Source organism: Neoarius graeffei, chromosome 7 (genome assembly GCF_027579695.1).
Source record: "Neoarius graeffei isolate fNeoGra1 chromosome 7, fNeoGra1.pri, whole genome shotgun sequence".
NCBI classification, from domain to species: Eukaryota; Metazoa; Chordata; class Actinopteri; order Siluriformes; family Ariidae; genus Neoarius; species Neoarius graeffei.
The window spans coordinates 26,634,545-26,660,723 of NC_083575.1; the positions used below are offsets into that span (position 1 = coordinate 26,634,545).

A 26,179-nucleotide genomic window follows, 5' to 3' on the forward strand; every position below is an offset into this window, starting at 1 on the left:
GGTGGTGGAGGGGTAATGGCATGGGCTGCTATTATTAAGGATGAGCTAGTTTGACCATTTCAGGTTGAAGATGGACTTAACATCAACTCCCAAACCTACTGCCAGTTTCTAAAAGATACATTCTTCAAGCAGTGGTATGGGAAGAAGTCTGCATCATTCAAGAAGGCCATGATTGTTATGCAGAACAATGCACCATCACATGCACCCTAGTACTCCACTGCTTGGCGAGCCCGCAAAGGCCTTAAAGATGACAAAGTAATGACATGGCCCCCTTCCTCACCTGACTTAAACCCTATTGAGTACTTGTGGCCCCTTCTTAAGCATGAGATTTACAGCGAGGGAAGACAATACACCACTCTGAATAGCATTTGGGAGGCCGTGGTTGCTCCTGCACAAAAAGTTGATTGTCAACAAATCAAAAAACTAACAGACTGGATGGAAGGCTCATGGCAGTTATTGAAAAGAAGGGTGGCTATATTGGTCACTGAATATTTTTGAAATGCTAGAAGTGTTTATTTGTTAATTCTGAGTTGTTTATTTGTTACACTGAAAATTAAAATAAACAAGTGAGATGGGAAACTTTAAGCTTTTCATTTAGTTGCATAATAATTCTGCACACTAAATGTTGCCTAATAATTCTGCACACTTGTATATTTCCCTGAGAAGGCCTAAACTCCCCTTTCCTTTGTTAATCATTCTGGTTTTAGGTTTATTAACAATTTGGATTGACTGAGAGCACTGTATTTGTTCAACGATAAAATTAATCATCAGGAATACAACTTGCCTAATAATTGTGCGCACAGTGTAATGGTCCATCCCAGATGCCTTCTTAATGCAGTGCTGTCTGAGGTATCGGAGATCATGGGTGTTCGGCTTAGGCTTGCACCCTTGCACTTTAAAAATTCCTCCAGATTCCTTGAATCATTTAATGATATTATGTACCACAGAGGGTGAGATATCCAAATACCTTCGTATCTTTTTTTGAGGAACATTGTTTTTAAATGTTAATAATAATTTTTTATGCATTTGTTGACTTGAGATCCTTAGCCCATCTTTGCTTCTCAAAGTCTAGGCCTTTCCTGGATACTGATTTTGTACCAAATCATGATTATAATCACCTGTTGACATCACCTGTTTCAAATCACATGAAGTCAATGAAATGAAGTTGACCAGACAAAACATGAAACAGCTTGGGTCCATACTGTCAGCAATGAAGTCAAATTAAATTCAGAAACCGCTGCTTTCTTTTTATTTGCATTTTCCTTGCTGTCCCAACTTTTTCTGATTTGGGATTATAATTGTAAAATGTATAAGCTATTTAAACTTGCCAGCATAATCCATGTACAAGAGTGCAGTATTCATCCATCCAGTATCCATAACAGCTTATCCTGTGCAGGGTCGCAAGCAAGCTGGAACCAGTCCCAGCTGACTATCGGCAAGAGGTGGGGTACACTGTGGACAAGTCACCAGATCATCGCAGGGCTGACACATATGCCGCTTTTCCACTACCAACGCGGCTGAGCCATGCCGTGCTGAGTCGGGCTGAGTCGAGCTGAGCGGGGCTGTTGGAGTTGCATTTCGACTACAACCGCGCTGAACCGTGCTGGCTGGAAGTGGGTGGACACATTGGGTGGAGTTAGCGAAAGTGGGTGGACGTCACATGATGTCGTTAAGCGGCGCAAACAGTGACATCAGTGATCTTTTAAGTGGTAGTCTCACAACCCGGAGAGTAAACAATAAACATGGAGGACATGGAGTCGTTAGTGTTGCTGGTCTTGGTGCTGTGGCTTGTTGTCGCCGACAACGCCAACAGATACTGGCAAGAGCGTATAGATGAGGCGAGGCGCATAAGGCTTCATAATTCTCGTAATTCTCCTTCTTCCGGGTTTACGGTGTTTACAAATCCCAGCGTGCTCGCGGGGCGTGTGTGGGCGTGTGAGGACACTCCTCCTCACCAATCAGTGCACAGGGGAGTGTCTCCTCATGCCCCTAGCCTCACTCAGCTCGGTTTGGCTCGCTTCAGCCCCACTCCAAAACCGTGCGAGTTTTGGGGGCTGAGCAGGGCTGAAGCGAGCTGAGTCGTGCTGTTCTTAGATAGTCGAAACGCGAGCCGTGTCGGGCTGAAGTGAGCTGAAGCGAGCTGAAAAAGGGTAGTGGAAAAGGGCCAATAGAGATAAACAACCATTCGCACCTATAGTCAATTTAGAGCCACCAATTAGCCTAACCTGCATGTCTTTGGACTGTGGGGGAAACGAGCACCCAGAGGAAACCAACACAAGAAAGGCCCCTGTCGACCACTGGGTTCAAATCCAGAACCTTCTTGTTGCGAGGCGACAGTGCTAACCTCTACGCCACTGTACCGCCCAAGAGTGCAGTAACTCCTCACAAATTATATGATTTGAACCTAATTAATCGAGGTTGACATTAAGAGTCTTCTATAACTCACATCTATGTGAGTCCTAAGTTACTCCATAACAGCTACTTTTTTTAACCACTTTTTGTGAAATAGTTCAGCTTATGTGTTACTGTTTGTTTCACACTGCAAATTGCCCCAAGTTACAGTACTTAGGTAGTTCGGGTTAAGCTATCTTATGCCGCTTTTCCACTACAAACGCGGCTGAGTCGGGCTGAGCCGTGCCGTGCTGAGTTGGGCTGAGTCGAGCTGAGTGGGGCTGTTGGAGTTGCATTTCGACTACAACCGCGCTGAACCGTGCTGGCTGGAAGTGGGTGGACACATTGGGTGGAGTTAGCGAAAGTGGGTGGACGTCACGTGATGTCGTTAAGCGGCGCAAACAGTGACATCAGTGATCTTTTAAGCGGTAGTCTCACGACCCAGATAGTAAACAATAAACATGGAGGACATGGAGTCGTTAGTGTTGCTGGTCTTGGTTCTGTGGCTTGTTGTCACCGACAACACCAACAGATACTGGCAAGAGCATATAGATGAGGCGAAGCGCATAAGGCTTCAGAAATTCTCGTAATTCGTAATTCTTCTTCTTCCGGGTTTACGGTGTTTACAGATCCCAGTGTGCTCACGGGGCGTGTGTGGGCATGTGAGGACACTCCTCCTCACCAATCAGTGCACAGGGGAGTGTCTGCTCACGCCCCCAGCCTCACTCAGCTCGGTTTGGCTCGCTTCAGCCCCACTCCAAAACCGTGTGAGTTTTGGGTGCTAAGCAGGGCTGAAGCGAGCTGAGTCGTGCTGTTCTGAGGTAGTCGAAACGCGAGCCGTGTCGGGCTGAAGCGAGCTGAAGTGAGCTGAAAAAGGGTAGTGGAAAAGGGCCATAAAGTCCTTCCCGCACAGTATGGCACATTAGGCGGTGCTGATCTCTGTTTCTGTAGCCCTCGGCCTCTCGCCTATTACATAGCCAGGGTTACAGTGGGGGGCTGGTCCTCTGGTAACTGCAAGAGTTTGACTCCCCACTCACATCTGTATTGCAGTGTGCGTGCCTTGCCAGATGGCAGTAGGTGCCATTTTTATGATGGTCTTTGGTATGACCCAACCACAAGTAGAACTCGTGATCTCCCGATTGAGAGGCAGACACGCTAACTACTAGGCCAACTCACAGTTAAAATTGTCCCCAGTTACTTACATAGTTAGGGTTAAGCTACGCTGTGTATAAAAAAGGCAATGTAAATTATCATTATTAGTACAGTGTAAGTAACAATATAAACAGAATAGCATCTTACAGTAAAGTGTTTAATGCAGAAGGAAGAATGCTCTCCACCCATCACATGGAAGGACTACACACACACACTCACTCTCTCTCTCTCTAAATCTATGCATCACTAACAGAGATATTTCCTGTGAGAAATTTCTTTGTCGTTACAATTGCTGCTGGCAGCCAAAGTAATGCAGTGCCCTAAATGCACCATATTCAATCCGGCAAAATCTATTTAGGCCCATCACAGTCTCATCTGACAGGTCTAAGAATGCAGTAGATTGCTGTCTCGCTCATGGAAATGAAGATGTGCTGAATAGATAGACGCTGGATGGAGCTCTATCGGGCCTGTCAAAGCTCATTTAAAAATTATTAGTCAGGTCATTCAAGCACAAAGGAGCATTTTTCCCTGCTTCAGTCATCAGTGTAATGCACTAGGACTAATACATGCCTACCTCTGGCTGGAATAGCATGACTCGGGCCATTACAGGCTGTGAGCTGGACAAAATATGCCACATAGTTGAGCCATTATGAGGCCCGATGATCACTAAATAGTTCACAGATTATGCTGTGGTTGAAGATATTATCGTGAATGAGGGGGGAAAAAAGATGAAATGGTTTATTTTTGTTAATGTTGGCGAACTCCATGCCAATAATAAAGAGCTGGCTCGCTATGTAAGTCCAAAAGTTACATCAGTATTTATGTGGGGAAAGTTCCTCTCATATTCATTTGCATATTCAGATATGGGATACAAACAAGGACATTTTCTGGGCTTCCCATTCAGATTATGCAAATTACCTGCATGTAGTTCATGCCTCAAAGGTTGCCAAATATTTCTTTTTGTGTTAAACATCCAAGACTGTTTTTCAAGGCTGTTTTTATTGTCTCGACCAAACAAGGAAATTGTAGTTTATTTTTCACTCCTTTACTGTCAAATGGAATACAGCACAACATAGTAGACAATAAAAAAAGAAAATTAAAAAAATACTCATATGATGATTTATGAACGAGAAGCATTGAAATAACAATCAAATCTGAGTCTAATATATTGCCAATATATTGCTGCATGAATAGTCCTAGTTGTAATTATCATATTAATCACTGCAAATCAAATTTAACAATATGGCTTCCATCCAGTTGATAACATCGCACGTGATGCAGCACATGCTATTATTTTGCACTTTATTTATTATATCCAAATGTTACTCATGCACACACATTAATGAAGACAAAAGATACTAAATTGAGGTCATGAAATCATAATGTGTGCATGATGTCGGCTATTTTATCACAAATTTAATTTGCTATTTTGATTTGTCAAATTTTATATATCTATATATATGTAATATACTGGGAGTTGGCCTAGTGGTTAGTGTGTCCACCTCTCGATTGGGAGATCATGAGTTCTACTCACGGTCGGGTCATACCAAAGACCATCGTAAAAAAATGGTGCCATCTGGCAAGGCATGCTGCAATACAGATGCGAGTGGAGAGTCAAACTCTCGCGGTTACCAGAGGACTAGCCCCCCACTGTAACCCTAGCTATGTAATAGGTGAAAGGCCGAGGGCTACGGAGATCGGCGCTGCCCCATGGGAAGGACTTTGATTTATATATAATATATATTTATTTCATTTTAAGTTCATTGTATGTAACGGAAGTCTGTAGTTATGTTTCTGCATACTGATCTGTGCAGTTTCAGTATTAAATCCTTCCTCCTGCTTAACCAAATGATGAATACCACCCAAGATATTTCAGTGAAGATTTCATCTGGCTAATTTCAATATTTAGCTAATATTCAAATCCTGAAAAGGACATTAGAAAAAACACAAAAGGGGAGCTGTAGCTTGGTGAGTCTGATACAGTTGTGTTTTTTGAATACTAATAAATCACTCGTTCTATCTAAAGCAGGCCTGAATTTTGTCCTTCTCTTAAAAAATCTCCCAGGTCATATAATAAATTACAGAATTACAGAAAGTGCCATGAAGGCTTTACACAATAATTTCACATGCACACAAAAAGTCTCCATTAAACCTTACACTTCTAATTACAGTTATTTATATACAATATAATTCACCGTATTTTGAACAAATCATAAATACATTTGCAATACAGAATGGCCATATCCTGTTATTTAAAAAAGAAATGTGATGCCACTCAAAGCAGAAAAGACTTCTCTTGCAATACAAGATAAAAATTGTTTTCTGCCAGTGACATCTCAATTATTCGGGGCTGTCAATTTGTTTTTTTTCTCAGTCTCTTTTAATTTTTATATTCTTGTTTGAACAACCTACAGTTACACTGCATGTGATAAGATGGTAAAACATCACCCACCCATGTGTGCTCTCTCGAACCATCGTCCTCCCTTCAGCACTTGGCTCAATCAATCTTTCTTGAGCTGAACAAGAGACTAATTTTGCGTTCATGCTACTTTTGAAGTGTTTAAACTTGTTTTCTCTGTTAACCGTTTTCTCTGTTTATTTTGTGTTTCAGGTACAACTGCACCAGCCTTGTTAAACAGCACGTCAAACCAGCTCTACTTACACTTCCATACTGACATCAGCGTCGTCGCTGCTGGATTTCACTTGGAGTACAAAAGTGAGTAAAGAACATGTTACACTTGGCAGCCTGTTCCTCTGTCTGACCTTGAAGTGCTTCAGTTCAAATTAACATTTTATTTATCAGACTCAGTCAGGCATGCAACTTTTGCATTCACACACCCACATTAAACACACACACACACACACAAACAGGAATTCATACATGTGCCTGCCACATGCATTCATATAGAGGCCTTTCACCAACATCATAGATTTTTGTTTATCACGTGGTGTCCACCAAGAAACAGCCATGATAGTTAATAATGAAAATTGAGATGACTGCAGTCAGTACAATCTGACATGATTAAAATTTCATTTTATCCCAGCAGATCGTATTACATCCAAAAGCTGAAACATGCAGGCATCACAGATCCATATAATCTCATCTCATCTCATCTCATTATCTCTAGCCGCTTTATCCTTCTACAGGGTCGCAGGCAAGCTGGAGCCTATCCCAGCTGACTACATGCGAAAGGCGGGGTACACCCTGGACAAGTCGCCAGGTCATCACAGGGCTGACACATAGACACAGACAACCATTCACACTCACATTCACACCTACGGTCAATTTAGAGTCACCAGTTAACCTAACCTGCATGTCTTTGGACTGTGGGGGAAACCGGAGCACCCGGAGGAAACCCACGCGGACACGGGGAGAACATGCAAACTCCACACAGAAAGGCCCTCTCCGGCCCCGGGGCTCGAACCCAGGACCTTCTTGCTGTGAGGCGACAGCGCTAACCACTACACCACCGTGCCGCCCCAGATCCATATAATGTACCCACAAATTTATTTATTTATTATTTATTCTGCACACTGCTCTGTGTGTGTGTGTGTACGTGTTCACTGCTTCAGATGGGTTAAATGCAGAGGAGGAATTTCATTGTGCTTGAGTTTACATGTGACAACAATAATGGCTTCTTCTTAATTTACCCACCAATGTATTTATTCCACTTGAAAAGTGTTTGGCAAACCAGCTGCCAGATTTGGGACGCTACGACATCCTGAACTATTTAGTATTTGGGATTTCTAAATACACCGGAGATGCTAAAGGTTTACAAAAATACAGATGCCTTCCGGGGCGGCACAGTGGTGTAGTGGTTAGCACTGTCGCCTCACAGCAAGAAGGTCCGGGTTCGAGCCCCGTGGCCGGCGAGGGCCTTTCTGTGTGGAGTTTTCATGTTGTCCACGTGGGTTTCCTCCGGGTGCTCCGGTTTCCCCCACAGTCCAAAGACATGCAGGTTAGGTTAACTGGTGACTCTAAATTGAGCGTAGGTGTGAATGTGAGTGTGAATGGTTGTCTGTGTCTATGTGTCAGCCCTGCGATGACCTGGCGACTTGTCCAGGGTGTACCCTGCCTTTCACCCGTAGTCAGCTGGGATAGGCTCCAGCTTGCCTGCGACCCTGTAGAACAGGATAAAGCGGCTACAGATAATGAGATGAGATGAGAGATGAGATGCCTTCTGATATTTTGAGGCAGGTTTCGTGCCAGAATGTTATGGGAAATTCCCAATAAAGAAAAATACCTTATGACAAAGGTAAGCTCAAATGTGGACTTTTAATAGGAATAAACAAGCCAGGGCCTAGATCTGGCTGTCAGTCCTGCGCGCTGTGGCGCGTGCAACTGAGGGTGCGCCTCAGGCTGTGCGCACGCCGAGTGGACTCTAGCATACGTGCCGTGAACAAGGCGCACCTGAACTCAATTAGAGAACATTGTGTTTGCCTATTTAAGGACTGTATTGATGCTAATGCATTGTGAAGTATTATGCTATGTTAAGTACGCATTACTGAGCCTTTCTACCCGTGTTCTTGTTTTCCTGGTTTCTTGATTCTTTGGCCTGTTTCTCTGGCCTGTTTCTCATTACTGTTCTCGCTTAGCCTTCTATGTTCTGTTTGCGCCTCGACCGACCATTTGCCTTTTTTCACGTCTCTGATCTAGCCGGCCGATTCGGACTGTTTGGCTTTGTGTGTATTTGTGTATGCACTTTATTTTTTTGTGAACAATTTTTTTATTTTGTAAATACAAAAGACTCTGAAACAAAATACAGAAACAGAATGATCCCACATCCCCACCCTCCACCCACTAACCCACCCTCAAATAAACCCTGTGGCAATCATCTGAGAGAAGTATAATAACAGCATATATATAATACTAAATACAAATGTATACACATACATAATATCTATACAACTGTACGCAAACACCATACATATACAATGCTAAGTACATACACACGGAAGAGGGGAAAAAAGGAGAAAAAAAATCTGATATAATGGATATCAGCTTAGAAGTTTTTAGAAGATAGAGTAATTACTTTCCACGTTTGATTAGAGATGATGTCTTGTACGTCACATTCTAGATCTTTAGACCAAACTGCAGCTACTCCAAGAGAGCTATATGAGGATTTAAGAAGAAAAGAATAAATACGGGAGGCAGAGCTAATGCTATAGTTATCGGAAAATATTAACTTGCGGAGTGGATGTAAAGGTGGCTGTGTATCCCGGGGGACTCCACAAGCATGAAGAGCGGAACTGATACGCAAGTACATATAAAATGAAGTGCCAGGTACATCGTCTTGAGCCTTAATGTCCTGAAATGTTCTTAGACCTTTGTCATTGAATATGTCCCCGAGAACCTTGATGTTGCACTCAGCCCACTGAGAGCACTGGAATGAAACATTTCCAGACAAGAACTGATAATTATTAAAGAGTGGGGTGTGGTGATGCCATTTCTACGTGGATCCTGTCTGTTTTTCTATTGTCCTCCAGGTGGATATTAAATGGGTTATTATAGGACCAAAACGGAGACTACATTGTCAAAGAGAACTACTACAAAAAAACAGGTCCTTTAATTCATGGGGAGCCACGATTGATTCTTCAATGGCCCTCCATGCCACTGTAGCATCAGAGCTGAACCAAACTGATACAGGACGAAGGATAAATGAATGGGAGTAAAATTTGAAATTGGGAAAAGAAAGACCTCCATCTACCTTACTGCGCTGAATAGTGGATAACTTGATACGAGAACGCTTCCCATTCCAAATATATTTTAGGAGAACAGAATTAAGTTGGTCCCAGAAGCGGATTGGGGGTGGCAAAGGTATCATGGCACTATAGAAGTTAACACGTGGAAGGACGTTCATTTTAACTACAGATATCCGAGCATGTAAGGAGTTACAGTAGGTAAATGTGACCAATTTGAAAGATCTGCACTAACTTCAGAGAGGATTTTATTGAAATTTTTGGTAGTAATATCATGAAAGGAAGGGTAGATGTCTATGCCTAGATAAGGAATAGGAACTAGGAAGAGGCAAATAGCCAGGGTTGAAGTTTAGAGGAAGAAAACATGACTTACTCCAATTTATCATGTAACCTGAAAGATAACTAAAACTGTCGAACAACATCAGAATATGAGGAATCATAAGGGGGGGGGCTTACTTATAAATAATAAAATATCATCAGCATACAATGAGATATGATGAAAAGTATTTCTAATGATGATGGGATAGATGAGTTCTGATTGCCGGATAGCCTGAGCCAAGGGTTCTAGTGACAGAGCAAATACAGTGGGGCAAAAAAGTATTTAGTCAGTCACCAATTGTGCAAGTTCTCCCACTTAAAAAGATGAGAGAGGCCTGTAATTTTCATCATAGGTATACCTTAACTATGAGAGACAAAATGAGAAAAAAATCCAGAAAATCACATTGTCTGATTTTTAAAGAATTTATTTGCAAATTATGGTGGAAAATAAGTATTTGGTCAATAACAAAAGTTCATCTCAATACTTTGTTATATACCCTTTGTTGGCAATGACAGAGGCCAAACGGTTTCTGTAAGTCTGTAAGTGTGTTTCACACACTGTTGCTGGTATTTTGGCCCATTCCTCCATGCAGATCTCCTCTAGAGCAGTGATGTTTTGGGGCTGTCGCTGGGCAACATGGACTTTCAACTCCCTCCAAAGATTTTCTATGAGGTTGAGATCTGGAGACTGGCTAGGCCACTCCAGGACCTTGAAATGCTTCTTACAAAGCCATTCCTTCGTTGCCCGGGCGGTGTGTTTGGGATCATTGTCATGCTGAAAGACCCAGCCACATTTCATCTTCAATGCCCTTGCTGATGGAAGGAGGTTTTCACTCAAAATTTCATGATACATGGCCCCATTCATTCTTTCCTTTACACAGATCAGTCGTCCTGGTCCCTTTGCAGAAAAACAGCCCCAAAGCATGATGTTTCCACCCCCATGCTTCACAGTAGGTATGGTGTTCTTTGGATGCAACTCAGCATTCTTTCTCCTCCAAACACGACAAGTTGAGTTTTTACCAAAAAGTTCTATTTTGGTTTGATCTGACCATATGACATTCTCCCAATACTCTTCTGGATCATCCAAATGCTCTCTAGCAAACTTCAGACGGGCCTGGACATGTACTGGCTTAAGCAGGGGGACACGTCTGGCACTGCAGGATTTGAGTCCCTGGCGGTGTAGTGTGTTACTGATGGTAGCCTTTGTTACTTTGGTCCCAGCTCTCTGCAGGTCATTCACTAGGTCCCCCCGTGTGGTTCTGGGATTTTTGCTCACCGTTCTTGTGATCATTTTGACCCCACGGGGTGAGATCTTGCATGGAGCCCCAGATCGAGGGAGATTATCAGTGGTCTTGTATGTGTTCCATTTTCTAATAATTGCTCCCACAGTTGATTTCTTCACACCAAACTGCTTACCTATTGCAGATTCAGTCTTCCCAGCCTGGTGCAGGTCTACAGTTTTGTTTCTGGTGTCCTTTGACAGCTCTTTGGTCTTGGCCATAGTGGAGTTTGGAGTGTGACTGAGGTTGTGGACAGGTGTCTTTTATACTGATAACGAGTTCAAACAGGTGCCATTAATACAGGTAACGAGTGGAGGACAGAGGAGCCTCTTAAAGAAGTTGTTACAGGTCTGTGAGAGCCAGAAATCTTGCTTGTTTGTAGGTGACCAAATACTTATTTTACCGAGGAATTTGCCAATTAATTCATTAAAAATCCGACAATGTGATTTCCTGGATTCTTTCCCCCCATTCTGTCTCTCATAGTTGAAGTGTACCTATGATGAAAATTACAGGCCTCTCATCTTTTTAAGTGGGAGAACTTGCACAATTGTTGGCTGACTAAATACTTTTTTTGCCCCACTGTAATAAGGGGGAGAGAGGGCAGCCCAATCGAGTACCCCTCCCTAAGGAGAAAGACTGTGAGCATACCTGACCTGTTAAAACAATGGCCTTTGGTTTACAGTATAGTACTTTCACCATATTAATAAAGCGAGAGCCCAGACCCATACGTTCCAGCACTGGCCAGAGATAATTAAATTCAAGTCGATCAAAAGCTTTCATGGCATCTAAAGAAAACACTCCACAGGGTGAGTTAGACTGATCAGCAGAATAAATTACATGCATAAGACGAAGGTTATCAGAAGCTGAACGTGATCTAATAAAACCAGTTTGGTCTTCATGGACCAGCTTGGTCATATAAAGTTCTAGTCGTCGCGATAGTACTTTGGTATATAGTTTGACGTCTGTTCCGAGCAGAGAAAGTGGATGGTAACTAGAGCATGAGGTAGGGTCCTTATCTTTTTTTCAAAAGAAGGGAAATAACAGCAGTATTAATGTCCTGCCTGAAGGATCCTTGCTCAATTGAGTAATTTACCATGTCTAAGAATAGAGGACCAAGCTCAGTCCAGAAAGTGGAGTAAAATTCCACTGGAATTCCATCCAAACCTGGAGATTTACCTTTTCTCATATATTTCAAAGTTTCTTCCATCTCAGCAAGAGTTATTGGTTCTGCCAGTGAAGCAGACTCAGAATCAGACAAATGTGATAAATTAAGTGAGGAAAAAAATGAAGAAACAGCGGCACTATCACACGAGGATTCAGATGTATACAGAGTAGAGTAGAAGGAGTGAAAAGCTTCATTAATGTGTTTCGGGTCAGTTAGAAACTCACCAGAGGATGACTTTATGGCAGGAATGTTAGAAAACTTTTGATTGCTGCGTAGTTGTAAAGCTAAAAGATGGCTAGGTCTACTCCCATTAAAATAGTAATTTTGCCTAGATCTTTGAATAAGAAATTCTGCTTTAGCTCTCAGTAACTGGTTTATTTCAGTTTTTACCACATTAATTCTAAAGGCCGTTTGCGCTGAAAAAGAATCTTGATTTGATCTCTCTAATGAAGCAAGCTGAGCTTCAAGATCAGCTATTTTCTTAACACGTGATTTCTGAAGGTACGATGCATATGAAATTAAAAAGTTGCAAATGAAGCCCTTGACTGCATCCCAAATTATACGTGGATCATCAACTGAGCCTTGATTAATTTCAATAAACTCTGAAAGTTTTGCTTTGAAATCAGCACAAAAGGTTTTATCACGCTGGATTGAAACGCTAGCGGGGAGCCCGTGGTGATCGATTAACTACTGAGAGTCTTAGAAGATTACTACTGTGATCAGACAGTGACATAGGGCAAATGTCCGAATTAAGTGATGAAGAGGACAGAGTACAGGAAATAAATACAAAATCAATCCGAGAGTAGGACTTGTATCTAGGTGAAAAGAAAGTATAAGCTCTTGTAGAGGGGTTAAGCAGACGCCATGAATCTACCAATGATAAAGTCGTCATACAGTACTTAAGTTTATCGGAACAAACTGCCTGAGAATAGGTTTCGCTCTCTCCTGATCTATCTAGGTCGTGGGACATAACAGCATTCATATCTGTCCCCATCGCCACCTCGAAATCTGCCATATTGAGAAGATAGTTAGCCAGCACTGAGAAAAAGTTAGGGTCATAGGTGGATGGGGCATAGACAGAGAGGAAAGCTATTTTCCTGTTTTCAACTAATACCTTTACGGTATACGAGTTATTCTACCATCTGCATCACTGCCATGTTCCAGTATATTAATACTCAGGTTTCTCCGTGTTAATATCATAACACCTTTAGTTTTGTTGACAGTGGCCGAATAAGAAACAACTTTGTAAAATTTGTTGTTGCACCTGTGGACATCATCCTTCCTTAGATGAGTTTCCTAAACCAAAGCTAGATCAATTTTTCTCCTCCTCAACAGTTCTAAAACACATGTACATTTATGAGGACCATTTAAGCCGTTGACATTCCAACTCATCTCATCTCATTATCTCTAGCCGCTTTATCCTGTTCTACAGGGTCGCAGGCAAGCTGGAGCCTATCCCAGCTGACTATGGGCGAAAGGCGGGTTACACCCTGGACAAGTCGCCAGGTCATCACAGGGCTGACACATAGACACAGACAACCATTCACACTCACATTCACACCTACGGTCAATTTAGAGTCACCAGTTAACCTAACCTGCATGTCTTTGGACTGTGGGGGAAACCGGAGCACCCGGAGGAAACCCACGCGGACACGGGGAGAACATACAAACTCCGCACAGAAAGGCCCTCGCCGGCCACGGGGCTCGAACCCGGACCTTCTTGCTGTGAGGCGACAGTGCTAACCACTACACCACCCTACATTCCCACTCAAAATATTTAAGTCAGTCATAACTATCAGGTATTTGGGTTAATAGACAAAATAATAAAAAAATAAAGTGACATACCGGTACCTCTAGATGTTTACCAACATCCCACCCCCCATCCTCCCCAGGATTGAGAAACAAAGATCCATGTGAAACAAGTTCCCAAAACCCACTGCAGACAGGACAAAGAATAAGCCTATCTTTGCCATATTCCCTCTTGGCAAACCGTGACATCAGCAATGGTTCACACACAGTCAGGGTGCTGGCATTAGCCCAGTTATCTGATATAAAAAAATAAAGCATCACCTCTATAAACATGTACGGTGACAGTGATGAGTAAAAAAAAAAAATGACAACAAGGAAATTAAAAAATAGAAACAGCACACCCCCAAAACTCGACTTTTGACAAAAATTATTCCCCGATGTTCAGAAAAAACAATTAATAGTAACATAAGGTGGTATATTCTATAGGCTACGGAATGGTAATTAACAAATAACATATAGCAAAATCCGCGCTGCAAGATCCTATATCAAATGCAGATAGTCATAGTAGGCAGGGCCCACTAGACAGTCATAGAAATCTGTCCATTGTGTAGTTAAAGAAACAAAAACAATGGTCGCAGAGAGCTGCCCATTGTGTAGATAAGGAAACTAAAAGAAAAAGGTTGCAGAGATCTGTCCATCGTGTAGATAAGGAAACTGAAAAGTCAGCTTGGGCAGCTTTAGATAGCCTGTAGCATTATCATGAGTCCATACCTGTGAAACGAACTTGGGGTAATGAATCGCAGAATTGGTGAGCCTCATCTGGAATCTGTAGAAATTTGGTCTCTCCGTTCAGAGTAACTTTCAGAGATGCTGGATACTGCAGGAAATTTGGGATTCCCTTTTCTCTTAGATCTTTCCTCACTGCAGCGAAGGAGCTTCATTTCTTTGCTGTAGTGGGTGAGAAGTCAGGGAAGAAACTGAGTATTGCACCATCGTCTGTGCGTAAGGGACGATGATTCCTGGCTTCATGGAAGATGGCGTCTCTGTCATTATAATGTAGAAGTTTAAAAATGAACACTCAAGGTTTCCTAGTGTGAGAAAAAGCAGAGGAATAAATGCGGTGAGCTCATTCAATTTCAATTTCTCTACAATTCATAGCGGGAAACCAGAGTGGTAGTGACCGTTTGAGAAAGCCCACGGGATCGTCCTTTTCCGTACCCTCGGGGAGACCGAGCAGATGAAGATTGTTACGTAAATCACCAATTTGTTGCTCCAAACTTTCAAAATGTCGGGCATGACTATTTAAAGTTTTTTTTTCTGCTCCCTCTACTCGCCTGTTAACAAATTGATTTTTGAGCACATAGTGGTCATGTGTGAGGCGAACTCATTCCTCAATGTAGCTAACTCCGACTTCAGAACGGACTCGAGCCTTGCAAGAGAGTCTGCCATGTTAGCTGAATTAGGACGATTGTCCTCCAACTTCTGCTTCTTCTTGTGTGGTGACGAAGAGGGAGTTAAAATGAGCTGTTTACGCACCGTTGACATTTTAAAAGTGTAAACTAACAAAAATAAATTGAATTATTCCATCAGAAAGAGGATAAATTTCGAAATCGGGGCTGTATGCCAGGAGCTCTGTCAGTGTACGTGCAACTCCATGGATGCATCATGTGATCTCTCATATCTCATCTCATCTCATTATCTCTAGCCGCTTTATCCTTCTACAGGGTCGCAGGCAAGCTGGAGCCTATCCCAGCTGACTACGGGCGAAAGGCGGGGTACACCCTGGACAAGTCGCCAGGTCATCACAGGGCTGACACATAGAGACAGACAACCATTCACACTCACATTCACACCTACGGTCAATTTAGAGTCACCAGTTAACCTAACCTGCATGTCTTTGGACTGTGGGGGAAACCGGAGCACCCGGAGGAAACCCACGAGGACACGGGGAGAACATGCAAACTCCGCACAGAAAGGCCCTCGCTGGCCACGGGGCTCGAACCCGGACCTTCTTGCTGTGAGGCGACAGCGCTAACCACTACACCACCGTGCCGCCCCGTGATCTCTCATATTTTATATATATATATATATATATATATATATATATATATATATATATATATATATATATATATATATATATATATATATATATAGTGGCGACTGGTGGTCATAAAAATAGGGGAGGACAGTGAGTGAATAGATAGGTGGATGGTTGAGAGAGAGAGAGAGGTTGGAAGTTGTGTGGGTGTTTACAACTGTTAGGGGGTTTGTATATTTTTAAAGATAAGCTCTGTTAAAAATGGGGTTTTTTGTTACTGCAAGAAATAAAAGTAAAATGTTTTTGAGGACACATCAGCATGGGAAATACCATGTACATGTAGTGTAATGCTTGTTGAATGAGCTATGTGAGGTGTGAATGGGTCAAATTTAAAACAGTAATTCATTTAAAAAAGTAGTCAAGTCTCCTGGATGTCTGGGTGGCAAATTTGTCAATGACTTGCTCATACCACTGGGGATCTTGTTGAAGAGATTTAAGCATCCTCCTTTCAATTGACATGACTGCTAAACTTTTCAACCTCTCTTGTCCCATTGTGTTTCTGGTGAAGCTTTTTATGCGCTTCAGACATGAGAAGCTCCTCTCAACTCCTGCTGAGGTGGCACCAATGGTGGCAATCAGACACATGAGTCTATACACCTGAGACATTGCCTCATCAAGCCCGTTTGACTTCATGAAGCTGATAGCCTCACACAGTTTTCGGGAAGAGTGGATCTCTGCATCACTGTAGAAATGCTGCAGTTCCACCTTCAGTTTGGCCTCATCAAAGAAATTCCCATATGTCTCTGACAAGTTGGACAATGCACGAGAAGTGAATTCTGCTTTAAATGATTCAAATTTGTCAAAGTCTAACAGCTCCATGAAATGCAAACGGCCAAGCTGCTGGAAGCGCTGTGTGAGTTGGGTCTTGATGCTGTCATGCACTGAGTCATAGAGAGTTTTATAGACCTGGCGATGGTCTTGCTCACCCTGCCTTCTCTTTCTCCTGTGACCAAATTCGGGGTCTTCTGTGAGACTGGCAGCTTTGCTATATGTTTTCTCAAAAGCCCTGTCTGACTTCAGCTCATTAAGCAACTGCATAAAGTTTTCTATGCGCTGTTTGCAGAAGGCAACATCCATGACTTTCTGTTGCAGTATGTTAAATAAAACGTCGGTCTGTGCAAACAGCTCCTCAAAAGTAAAAAGCAAGAACATGAACTCAAAGTCTTCCAATTTTGTCTTCAGGCCATCCGCCAATCGAGTTGTTTCATCATCCATAGAAGGATGTTCTAGAACGCGGGTAAACGTGTTAAGCAATTTTTCATGGTTACCTGCGACGGTATTCATGACCCTGGATGAGAAATTCCAACGTGTTGGAGCGGTCTTTGGCATTCTCGCGCAATCAGATTCCTCAAGTAGTGCCACCCTCTTACTTGATTTGGAAAAGAATGACGTGAACCCACCCAGGTTTGCAAAAAAGACTCGCGCTTTGGGTATGGCCTTGACACCTTGACTAAGGACGAGATTCAGGCGGTGGGCGTGACAGTGAACAAAAGTTGCGGCTGGAGCAACCTCTCTCACTTTAGCCTGCAGTCCATTGAGAGCCGAGGCCATCACTGCAGCACCATCGTAAGTTTGTGCAACCAACTTCTCAGCGAAGTTGTAAGGGGACATCTCGGACTGCACAAACTGAAACAATGACTGCGCATCCCTCCCACTAGACACGTCGAAAAAGCCCAGAAAACGTTCCTGAATAATGCCCTGACTGTCCACGAACCTCGCGATAATTGAGAGCTGGGAATGACAGCTTATATCAGTGGTTTCGTCAATCTGCCATGAAAAAAACGGAGTCACGTTTAATTCTTTCGATATTTCGTGGCTGATTGACGTGCCGATTGCACAGATCAAGTCGTTCTGGATGCCACAGGACATGCCACTAAAAGTACGCGATCCCATGCCGCTTCCGGATTCCCCTGTCTCAGCCTCTCGCTTCGTATTTTCGGCTGAAGACTGACTGGAGTCCCCCGGCAGTTTCCTATGGAATATATCACCCTATGGGATTCAAGCTACAGTGTGACTTCTTCTATGAGGACCTCCAAGAGCCCAAACCACCCGAATCCATCTGGGTAAGCTTCTTACTAACATTTATTTCTGGATGAGCACGCAGATGGGTGGATTAATTGATTTGTGTCAAGCACCCGTGTTTTCGAAGTTCACAGACTTTCTTTGCCATGCTGAAGTTCATTTTCGAATCCTTAGAAAAGGAGGAACCCCATAAAAATTTTGGGGGAGGGGCAACCATGCCAGTGGCCGACTCAGCCGAGGAGGCCATCACTCCAGAGCTCCCTCCAGTGGCCGACTCAGCCAAGGAGGCCGTCGCTCCAGAGCTCCCTCCAGTGGCCGAGGAGGCCATCGCTCCAGAGCTCCCTCCAGTGGCCGACTCAGCCGAGGAGGCCGTTGCTCCAGAGCTCCCTCCAGTGGCCGACTCAGCTGAGGAGGCCGTCACTTCAGAGCTCTCCCTAGTGGCTGTTGTTCCTGAGCCCCTCTTGGAGGCTGTCTCCTCTGAGCTGGGGTCTCAGCCAGAACCAGCACCTGAATTAATGCCTGAACCAGTGTCTGTATCAGAATCCATACCTGAACCTGTGCCAGAGGCGGAGCCAGAGTCAGCGCCAGTGTCTGCTCCTGTGCCAGAGGCGGACCTGGAGTCAGTGCTAGTTTCTGCTCCTGTGTCTGAGGTAGAGCCGGAGTCAGCACCAGTGTCTTCTCCAGTGCCAGAGTCGGAGCCAGAGCCAGCGCCAGTGTCAGCTCCAGTGCCGGAGCCAGAGTCAGTGTCAGTGTCTGCTCCAGAACCAGTGCCGGAGCCAGAGTCAGTGCCAGTGTCTGCTCCAGTGCTTGAGGTGGAGCTAGAGTCAGCACCAGTGTCTGCTCCAGAACCAGTGCCAGAGCCTGTGTCAGGGCCTAATCCAGTACCAGAGCCTGTGTCAGGGCCTACTCCAGAGCCTACACCAGTGACAGAGCCTACTCCAGTGCCAGAGCCAGTGCCTACTCCAGAGCCAGCATGAGAACTTGCATCAGAGTCAGCACCAGAGTCGGCACCTGTGCCAGCTTCAGTGCTGGTGCCAGAGTTAAGGCCAGAACCTGAGCCTGTTCCTGAACCTGTGTCAGAGGACATCGGAATGACCTCTGCCTCACCTGGCCAGGAAGACATCTGTGTCACCCCATCACCAGGTCCTAACCCAGACCAAAGCAGTGCGCTGACAGAGCTCGAGCCTGTACCTGAGCCAAGTCCACAGTCTGAGCCAAGTCCAGAACTTGAGTCATCTCCTGAGCTCGAGCCCAGCCCTACGTCCAAGCCAGTTCCAGAACTCCAATTTGAGTCATCTCCTGAGTGGGAGGCAGAGCACAACTCATCTCCAGAGCTCGAGCACACTTCCAGCCCTGTGTCCAAAACACTTCCAGAACTCCAGCTTGCGTCGTCTCCAGAGCTTGAGTCCAGTCCTGAGCCCAAGCCAGATCCAGAGCCCAAGTCTGAGTCATCTCCTGAGCTGGAGCTGGAGTCCAGCCCAAAGCTCAACTCATCTCTAGAGCTCGAATCCAGCCCAGAGCTTGAGGCCACCTTCAGTCCTGGATCTGAGCCTAGTCCAAGATTCAAGCCAGGTCCGGAGTCTGAGCATGATTCCAGCCCAGAGTCCAAGTCAAGTCCTGAGGTCAAGCCTACTCCTAGCCAAGAACCCAAGTCGTGTCCAGAGCCTGAGCCCGAACCCCCACCGAGGCCAAGGGTGATGGATTTTCGCTCCCGGAGGGAGCTCTTTGGAGAGGGGGTTCTGTCAGGCCTGCGTGCTGTGGCGTGTGCACCTGAAGGCACGCCTTGGGCTGCGCACGCACTGAGTGGACTCCAGCACGCACGCCATGAACAAGGCGCACCTGAACTCAATTAGAGAACATTGTATTTGCCTATTTAAAGACTGTGTTGATGCATATATATATATATATATATATATATATATATATATATATATATATATATATATGCACTTTATTAAACTGAACACTTCTGCACATACATCCGCCTCCTTGAGGCAGAAGTCAGCTGGAGCCAATCCCAGCTGACTTCAACCTGAAGTCAGCTGGGATTGGCTCCAGCTTCCCCCAGGATCACAGGGGAAGCTGGAGCCAATCCCAGCTGACTTCAGGTTGAGAGGTGGGGCACACCCTGGACAGGTCACCATTCTATAGATAGTTTTCACTGACGTCATGGCATTCCGGGGAACGCCCCCCAGCTGCCATCTTGGAGGGCAAACAAAACGGACCATCGCCACTACCAGCTACGTTATCTCGGACGAATTTATGAAGTTATGTAGTCAGTTTTCTAAAATAAAGATCAATGTCGGCAAAATCAAGCAAACAGAAGTATATAGATACATTAGACGGCATCTCACAACAACGGTATGCAGCCAAACTGGCCTTGATTGGGGAAACGAAGTGGACAAAGATGCATTTTCAAGTGACTATGCAGGGCTGCCAAAGCCTAAAACTGCCAAAGCCTACTCCAAAGCCTGAAACTGACTTCATCAAACTTTAAAGACTGTCTGATATATACAACTTTATATATTCACAGCGCGCCTTTTGGCGGATGCCGCCTGAATCGCGCAGATCCGGGTTTTTTTTAGGGGGGTGCGTTGGAGTGTCTGATTATAATTTCAAAGTAAATTCTGTATTAAAATTACTAAATAAACAAATCCATAACAGTCCATGAAACAGGAAGTATAAGGATGAGAAAAAAACAGTTTAAATCGGGAAGCTGTGCACATTTGCGCAGTCCTGCACACCGCTCGGGCTGCACAAATGTGCACAGCTTCCCAATTTAAACTGTTTTTTTTTTCTTATCCTTATACTTCCTGTTTCATGGACTGTAACAGATTTGCTTATTTAGTAATTTTAATACAGAATTTACTTTGAAATTATAATTAGACACTCCAACGCCCCCCCTAAAAAAAACCCCGGATCTGCGCGATTCAGGCGGCATCCGCCAAAAGGCGCGCTGTTTGCATCCCAAACACAAACTAGACCGGACAATTCCCCGGGGGAAATTGTGAGAGGATGCAGTGCACGGAGCAATTCGGTCACGCATGTTTGCTGGCCGTGAATGTGTGACCTGCTATGAAGCTACAATGCCATGATTTATGTGTGTGCTTGAGACAGCAGCCCCCCCTCTCTCTGCTCCCTCACTGGCCCCAGTCGGCATGGCGACGGGCCTGAGCAGGAGCGCCGAGTCACACAAGATCTTGTCAGTTTTCTGCTGTTTTTTGCTCAGGAGCAGGCCTCGAACAATGACGAATAACTCAAAAACGAAAGGAGCTATTCACAAAATTCTTTCACAGTGAGCACCCCAAGGGTCTCCTGAATAAACTGATGTAATTTTTTGTCTGTATTGTTAAAAATGAGGACACTAAAGTGAGTTAAAAATGAGTGACTTTTCTGTCACGTTTATAATGGGTGTCAATGAGGCCTCTCGGCTGCACTCTCCTCAGTTTGAGGCTTCTCATTCAAAAACTGTAAATCCTATCGTTTAGGTAGACACATTGTGTGAATCAGGACAAGTTTTACTACTACTTTTGAGAAATTTATGTGTGTAGAGTGAAATTTGTGGCTGAAACCACAGTTTAAACGAGAAAGTTTGAGCTATTTTTTCAGGCCCTCTACACTCTAACTTAACGAGCTCCACTGGTGTGTAACGCAATAGACACCCATTCAAAAGCCGATTTTATCCCGGAACCCACATGGCGTTTGAGCCGGGACTGATCCGAAAGTGTAGAACCTAGCAGAAAAGTTGAATGCCAGATCCACAGAGGAGAAGTTTTCCTACGTTTTAGAGTTTGAATCACGTCTCTAGGTGAAAGCATGCCAGAGCAGCGGATGTTTGAAAAAGTGCTTTTTTTTTCAATTAATTCCATAGAAATTAATGGGGGTTTTTTCGACGATTTTTTTCGTGACTACGTCGCGAAAAAATCGTATTCTGTAGAGAAATGTAATAGCATAGCGAGTCCGATCAAGCCGCACGTTTTGATATATTGTTTGTCTGTGTGCGACGTACAGTTATTGAGTTATTCAAAATCAAAAGTCGCGTAGGAATAAGTTGAAGAAGAAGAAGAAACACGTAGAAGAACAATAGTTGCAGTGCTGCAGCACTGCATCCTAATTAAATCATACAGAATAGACCTAAAATGTTTTTCAAAAATGACCCTTGCGTGAGTGAAGTGACAAGTTTCAAATAGAAACGTGACAAATGAGCGATATTAAGTGTCCATTACAATGTAAACGTACACTCAGCGGTTCCAGTTAGGCATTCTCCAGAGATTGTTCACATGATGTTTTGGTTTCCAAAAACAAACTTAAACACAATTGATTGTTTATTTAAACAACTTACCACTTATAAAATGATCGGAGCAGACTTTGCTGTGTTTGGAAGGCTGATAATCCTTGCGGTTGATTCTCGCAAGCCATAGATTTCTCCTTTGTATGCTGAGTTTCTTTCTTTGCTTGCCTTCGTGCTCCCGTACAGTGGTAATTCCATAAAAGCTCCGTTTGACTTCATCATCTGACCTATTACGACAGCCATGAATACAACAGGTGTGCACCATTGCTAGCTTTAAATAGTAGTAATGTAACTATAAATGTAAATAATATATAAATGAATGTAACTCGCGCGCTACAGTGTGTGCTCAGTGACCCGTACGGTAAGCTTGCCCTCCAAGATGGCCGCCACCAGGGAATCCCCGACTCTGTGACGTCATGTGAAAACTATCTATTGCATTTGCTAACACCAAGCCCATGTTTACATTAGACCGTATCAGTGGATCATCAGATTAACGTTTTTAAAATGATTAGTGTGCACACAGCAACACCAATACACGATTTGCGTGCACACAGCAATGCCAATACACGGATACGCTCGGCTCCGCAGGCATCCTGCGCTCCAAATCACTCCGCCCTGAACAGCGAGTGCCCTCTGGAGGGTGCGCACTCCAGCCTTGCGCAGCTCACAGAGCACGTGAGTGAAGTGAACAAGCAGTGATTCGGGACTGAGCCGCTGTGTGTGTGATCCCAGCGCACATCACTTACTACTTGCAAGTGGAAGGATGGCAAGCCTAAAGACAATCATAACTACACAATGGGCAGTATTTGCATCAGTATTTGCAGTATTTTCATACTTTTATACTCTTTAATGAAAGGTGATACAAGGCGGAAGTCCGCGCCGTTTTTCAGCAGTCGCGTCACATGACCAACGCCAGCAAATCAGGAAGGTGGATGTCACAGTGACGTTGTCCAATGAGACGCCAGCTAGAGCTCAGCACAGCGTATCCACGTATTCTCAATGTTTACACAGCACCGGAGCTGACACGATCTAGATTGAATACGTGGACGCTGGCGGATTCCCGTTTCCCGGCGTTTCCAGGCGGTTTAATGTAAACGGACAGTGCATCCGCGAAGAAAACGAGACAGATACAGTCTAATGTAAACGTAGCCCAAGAAACAGACAGGCATTCACATTCTCATTCACATCTATGGGCAATTTAGAGTTGACCTAATCTGCACGTCTTTGGGAGGAAACCCATGCAGGCACGAGGAGAACATGCAAACTCCACACAGAAAAGCCACAGATGGCCACGAAGTTCAAACCCAAAGAAGTCTGCTGTGGTGGAAAATGTACTCTTATAAAGCACTAATACAGGAGTGTCTTTCCATTAATGTTATATAAACCTGCCCAAACAGAAAATGCCACCATATAAAAGGGTTTACATTAGCCTTTGTTAAATAACTGCATGCTTTTAAAATCTGCTCATATGTTAGACTTGCAGATTGTGAAGTATCTTTTGAAGTAATTGTCAATGAGTTGTTACTATAGAAACAGGAATGTATTACACTGAGTGCATTTAATATAAATCATTTGAATTAGAGCTGGAATTACTACCAGTTACTACCAAATAGATTTGAGAATTCAACAGCATTCAACAGGGCAAAGGATTTTGCCAGGGATTAGTGGCAGGATGCGAGGCAGCTCCGTTGTGTGTAGTAGTTGTCAATGTTGATTTTAAAAGTAACTAAGTAAATTACATAGGGAAATAAATACTTCAGTATGAGTGAAAAATACTGTCGCAAGTGTGCATGGAAGAAGAGTCTGGAGACAGAAATTTAGTTTCTCGGTCGTTAGCCTGTGTTACTTGCTCTTGATAGCACTGGCTTGATTGCTTTATTCGCATTCGCTAACACTACTGATGAATGCTACACTGGCTGGAAGGTGACTTCACTGCAGTGCTGACAGCGTCGACTTGTGGGGGTCTAGAGCTTTGCTGGCGAAGCTCGACAGGTTTAGAATGAGTAGGTCATGTATTTAGATAAATATCTTCAAGTTTTTATCATACAAGCATGATAAACATATTGACAGAAACTTTATACTTGGCACTTTCCTATGTGCCCACTGCCAAATATTATATTTTTTAAATTACCAAAATTAGATGAAACATAAAACTTGTCACCTTACTCAGTCACACTGGAGTCAGAGCACTGAGTGAACACTTACACATTCATAAAAGACTATTCACATAGTCACGGCATGATAATCACTTTCACTCTTTCAGTTTCGATTGGTTTCTCTTTCGTGGCAGGAATGCCCACTGTATACAGGATAAAATCCATCAGCCATAGTTTAGGCTATTTGGAGGTAAAACTTGTTGCAAGATGACGTGGATTTTATGCGCTCTTGATGATTCAGGACAGCGATTCAATTTCAGGACAGCAAATCAAGTCATGATTCAATTCATGATTCAGGACAGCGATTCAATTCAATTTTGAGAACCACGACACTTATGATGAGCGGTGCCTGTTTTACTTTGACCCGATCTGTCTGAAGAGCAACTCGAGTGAGTGTAAAATATTTCTTCTATTTCTGATGAGCATATCAGTTGATATGTGTGCGGTGCAGTGCATACACAGGAAAAATGACGACTGAGCAATTTTTCCAGAGTTAAAAGTATTTTCCTCAAAAATAGTTAATTTTGCTCTATTCTGAGTTTAGAGAGTATAATTTGGAGTGGGAGTAAAATTACAGAGTCACTGTGTAACAGAGTTGGTTGTGGTTCTGAACTGAGTAAAATAGTACAAGAGTTGAGTTCAAGACACACTGAATAGAGACAAATACCAAAATAAAGTCAAATAACAGATAAATGAAGCTTTGTAAAAAGCAGTTTTAGAACTGTTGGAATGTGTGGAAAAAAAATATTGCCTTACCCATTGTGACAAACCATTTTGATCACTTGACCTAATGGGATTAAGAGTTGGCAGTGGGAGGGGTTTTCACTCTTCTCATTGAATGGAATGGATTTTTTTACTCTTCTCATTGAATACCCCTTCCACTGCCAGCCCTTTATCCCAAAACAACAGGACATACATTTTTGATGGCCAGATAATTGTCCAAATCAATGGAGCAGATTTAAGTTTTTGTGCTTGATCCATTCCTAAGACTGAACAGAATCACATCAAGTGACCAAAACGGTTTGGCACAATGGGTAAGGTCATGTTTTTCACATAGTCCAACACAGTTCTAAAACTGCTTTTTGCAACATCTTTATTTATCTGTTTTTTTTTAAATACAATCATGACATACATATTACATAGATATTATGGTAGCTGAACTTGTGCTGAATACAAAAAAGTCATATGACTTTAAAAATACTGTTTAGATTTGTTGAAATTGACAACAAAATCAGAGTATGCCAAAATCATTAGAGTGCCAGAAAATACCCTCAGACCCCAGAGGGTTAAGCTCGCATTGGCCTTCGAGTAGGCCTAGGCAATAAATTTTTGGTTCCTGCCACTATAAATCAAAATCTGATTGGTTAATTCATCTGTCACTTCCTACATAAACATACACTGCCATGGCCTTCTGTCCCGGCAATGAGCCTAACCAATGAGTGAGCCAGCTCTAAACTTTTCTCAGCCTAGAGAAAACAAAAAAATCTCATTGTATAACTCTAGTTTAATGTTTTCAGGACAGTAACCCTTTAATTTCTGAAGCAAATTTGATAGAGCGCGTCACGGTGGTGTAGTGGTTAGCGCTGTCGCCTCACAGAAAGAAGGTCTGGGTTCGAGCCCCGTGGCCAGCGAGGGCCTTTCTGTGTGGAGTTTGCATGTTCTCCCCATGTCCGCGTGGGTTTCCTCCGGGTGCTCCGGTTTCCCCCACAGTCCAAAGACATGCAGGTTAGGTTAACTGGTGACTCTAAATTGACCGTAGGTGTGAATGTGAGTGTGAATGGTTGTCTGTGTCTATGTGTCAGCCCTGTGATGACCTGGCGACTTGTCCAGGGTCTACCCCGCCTTTCGCCCGTA

At 43.5% G+C, this 26,179-nt stretch overlaps 1 protein-coding gene across 1 annotated transcript in view; it reads left to right on the forward strand.

Annotated features, from left to right (window-relative positions):
- The window catches only part of csmd1a (CUB and Sushi multiple domains 1a), an 800,422-nt gene that overhangs the window by 630,889 nt on the left and 143,354 nt on the right, over positions 1 to 26,179 (forward strand). Inside the window, exon 36 of the mRNA XM_060924925.1 lies at positions 6,155 to 6,259. Within this exon, the coding sequence (XP_060780908.1) occupies positions 6,155 to 6,259 (105 nt within the window). The remainder of the gene's footprint in view (positions 1 to 6,154; positions 6,260 to 26,179) is intronic.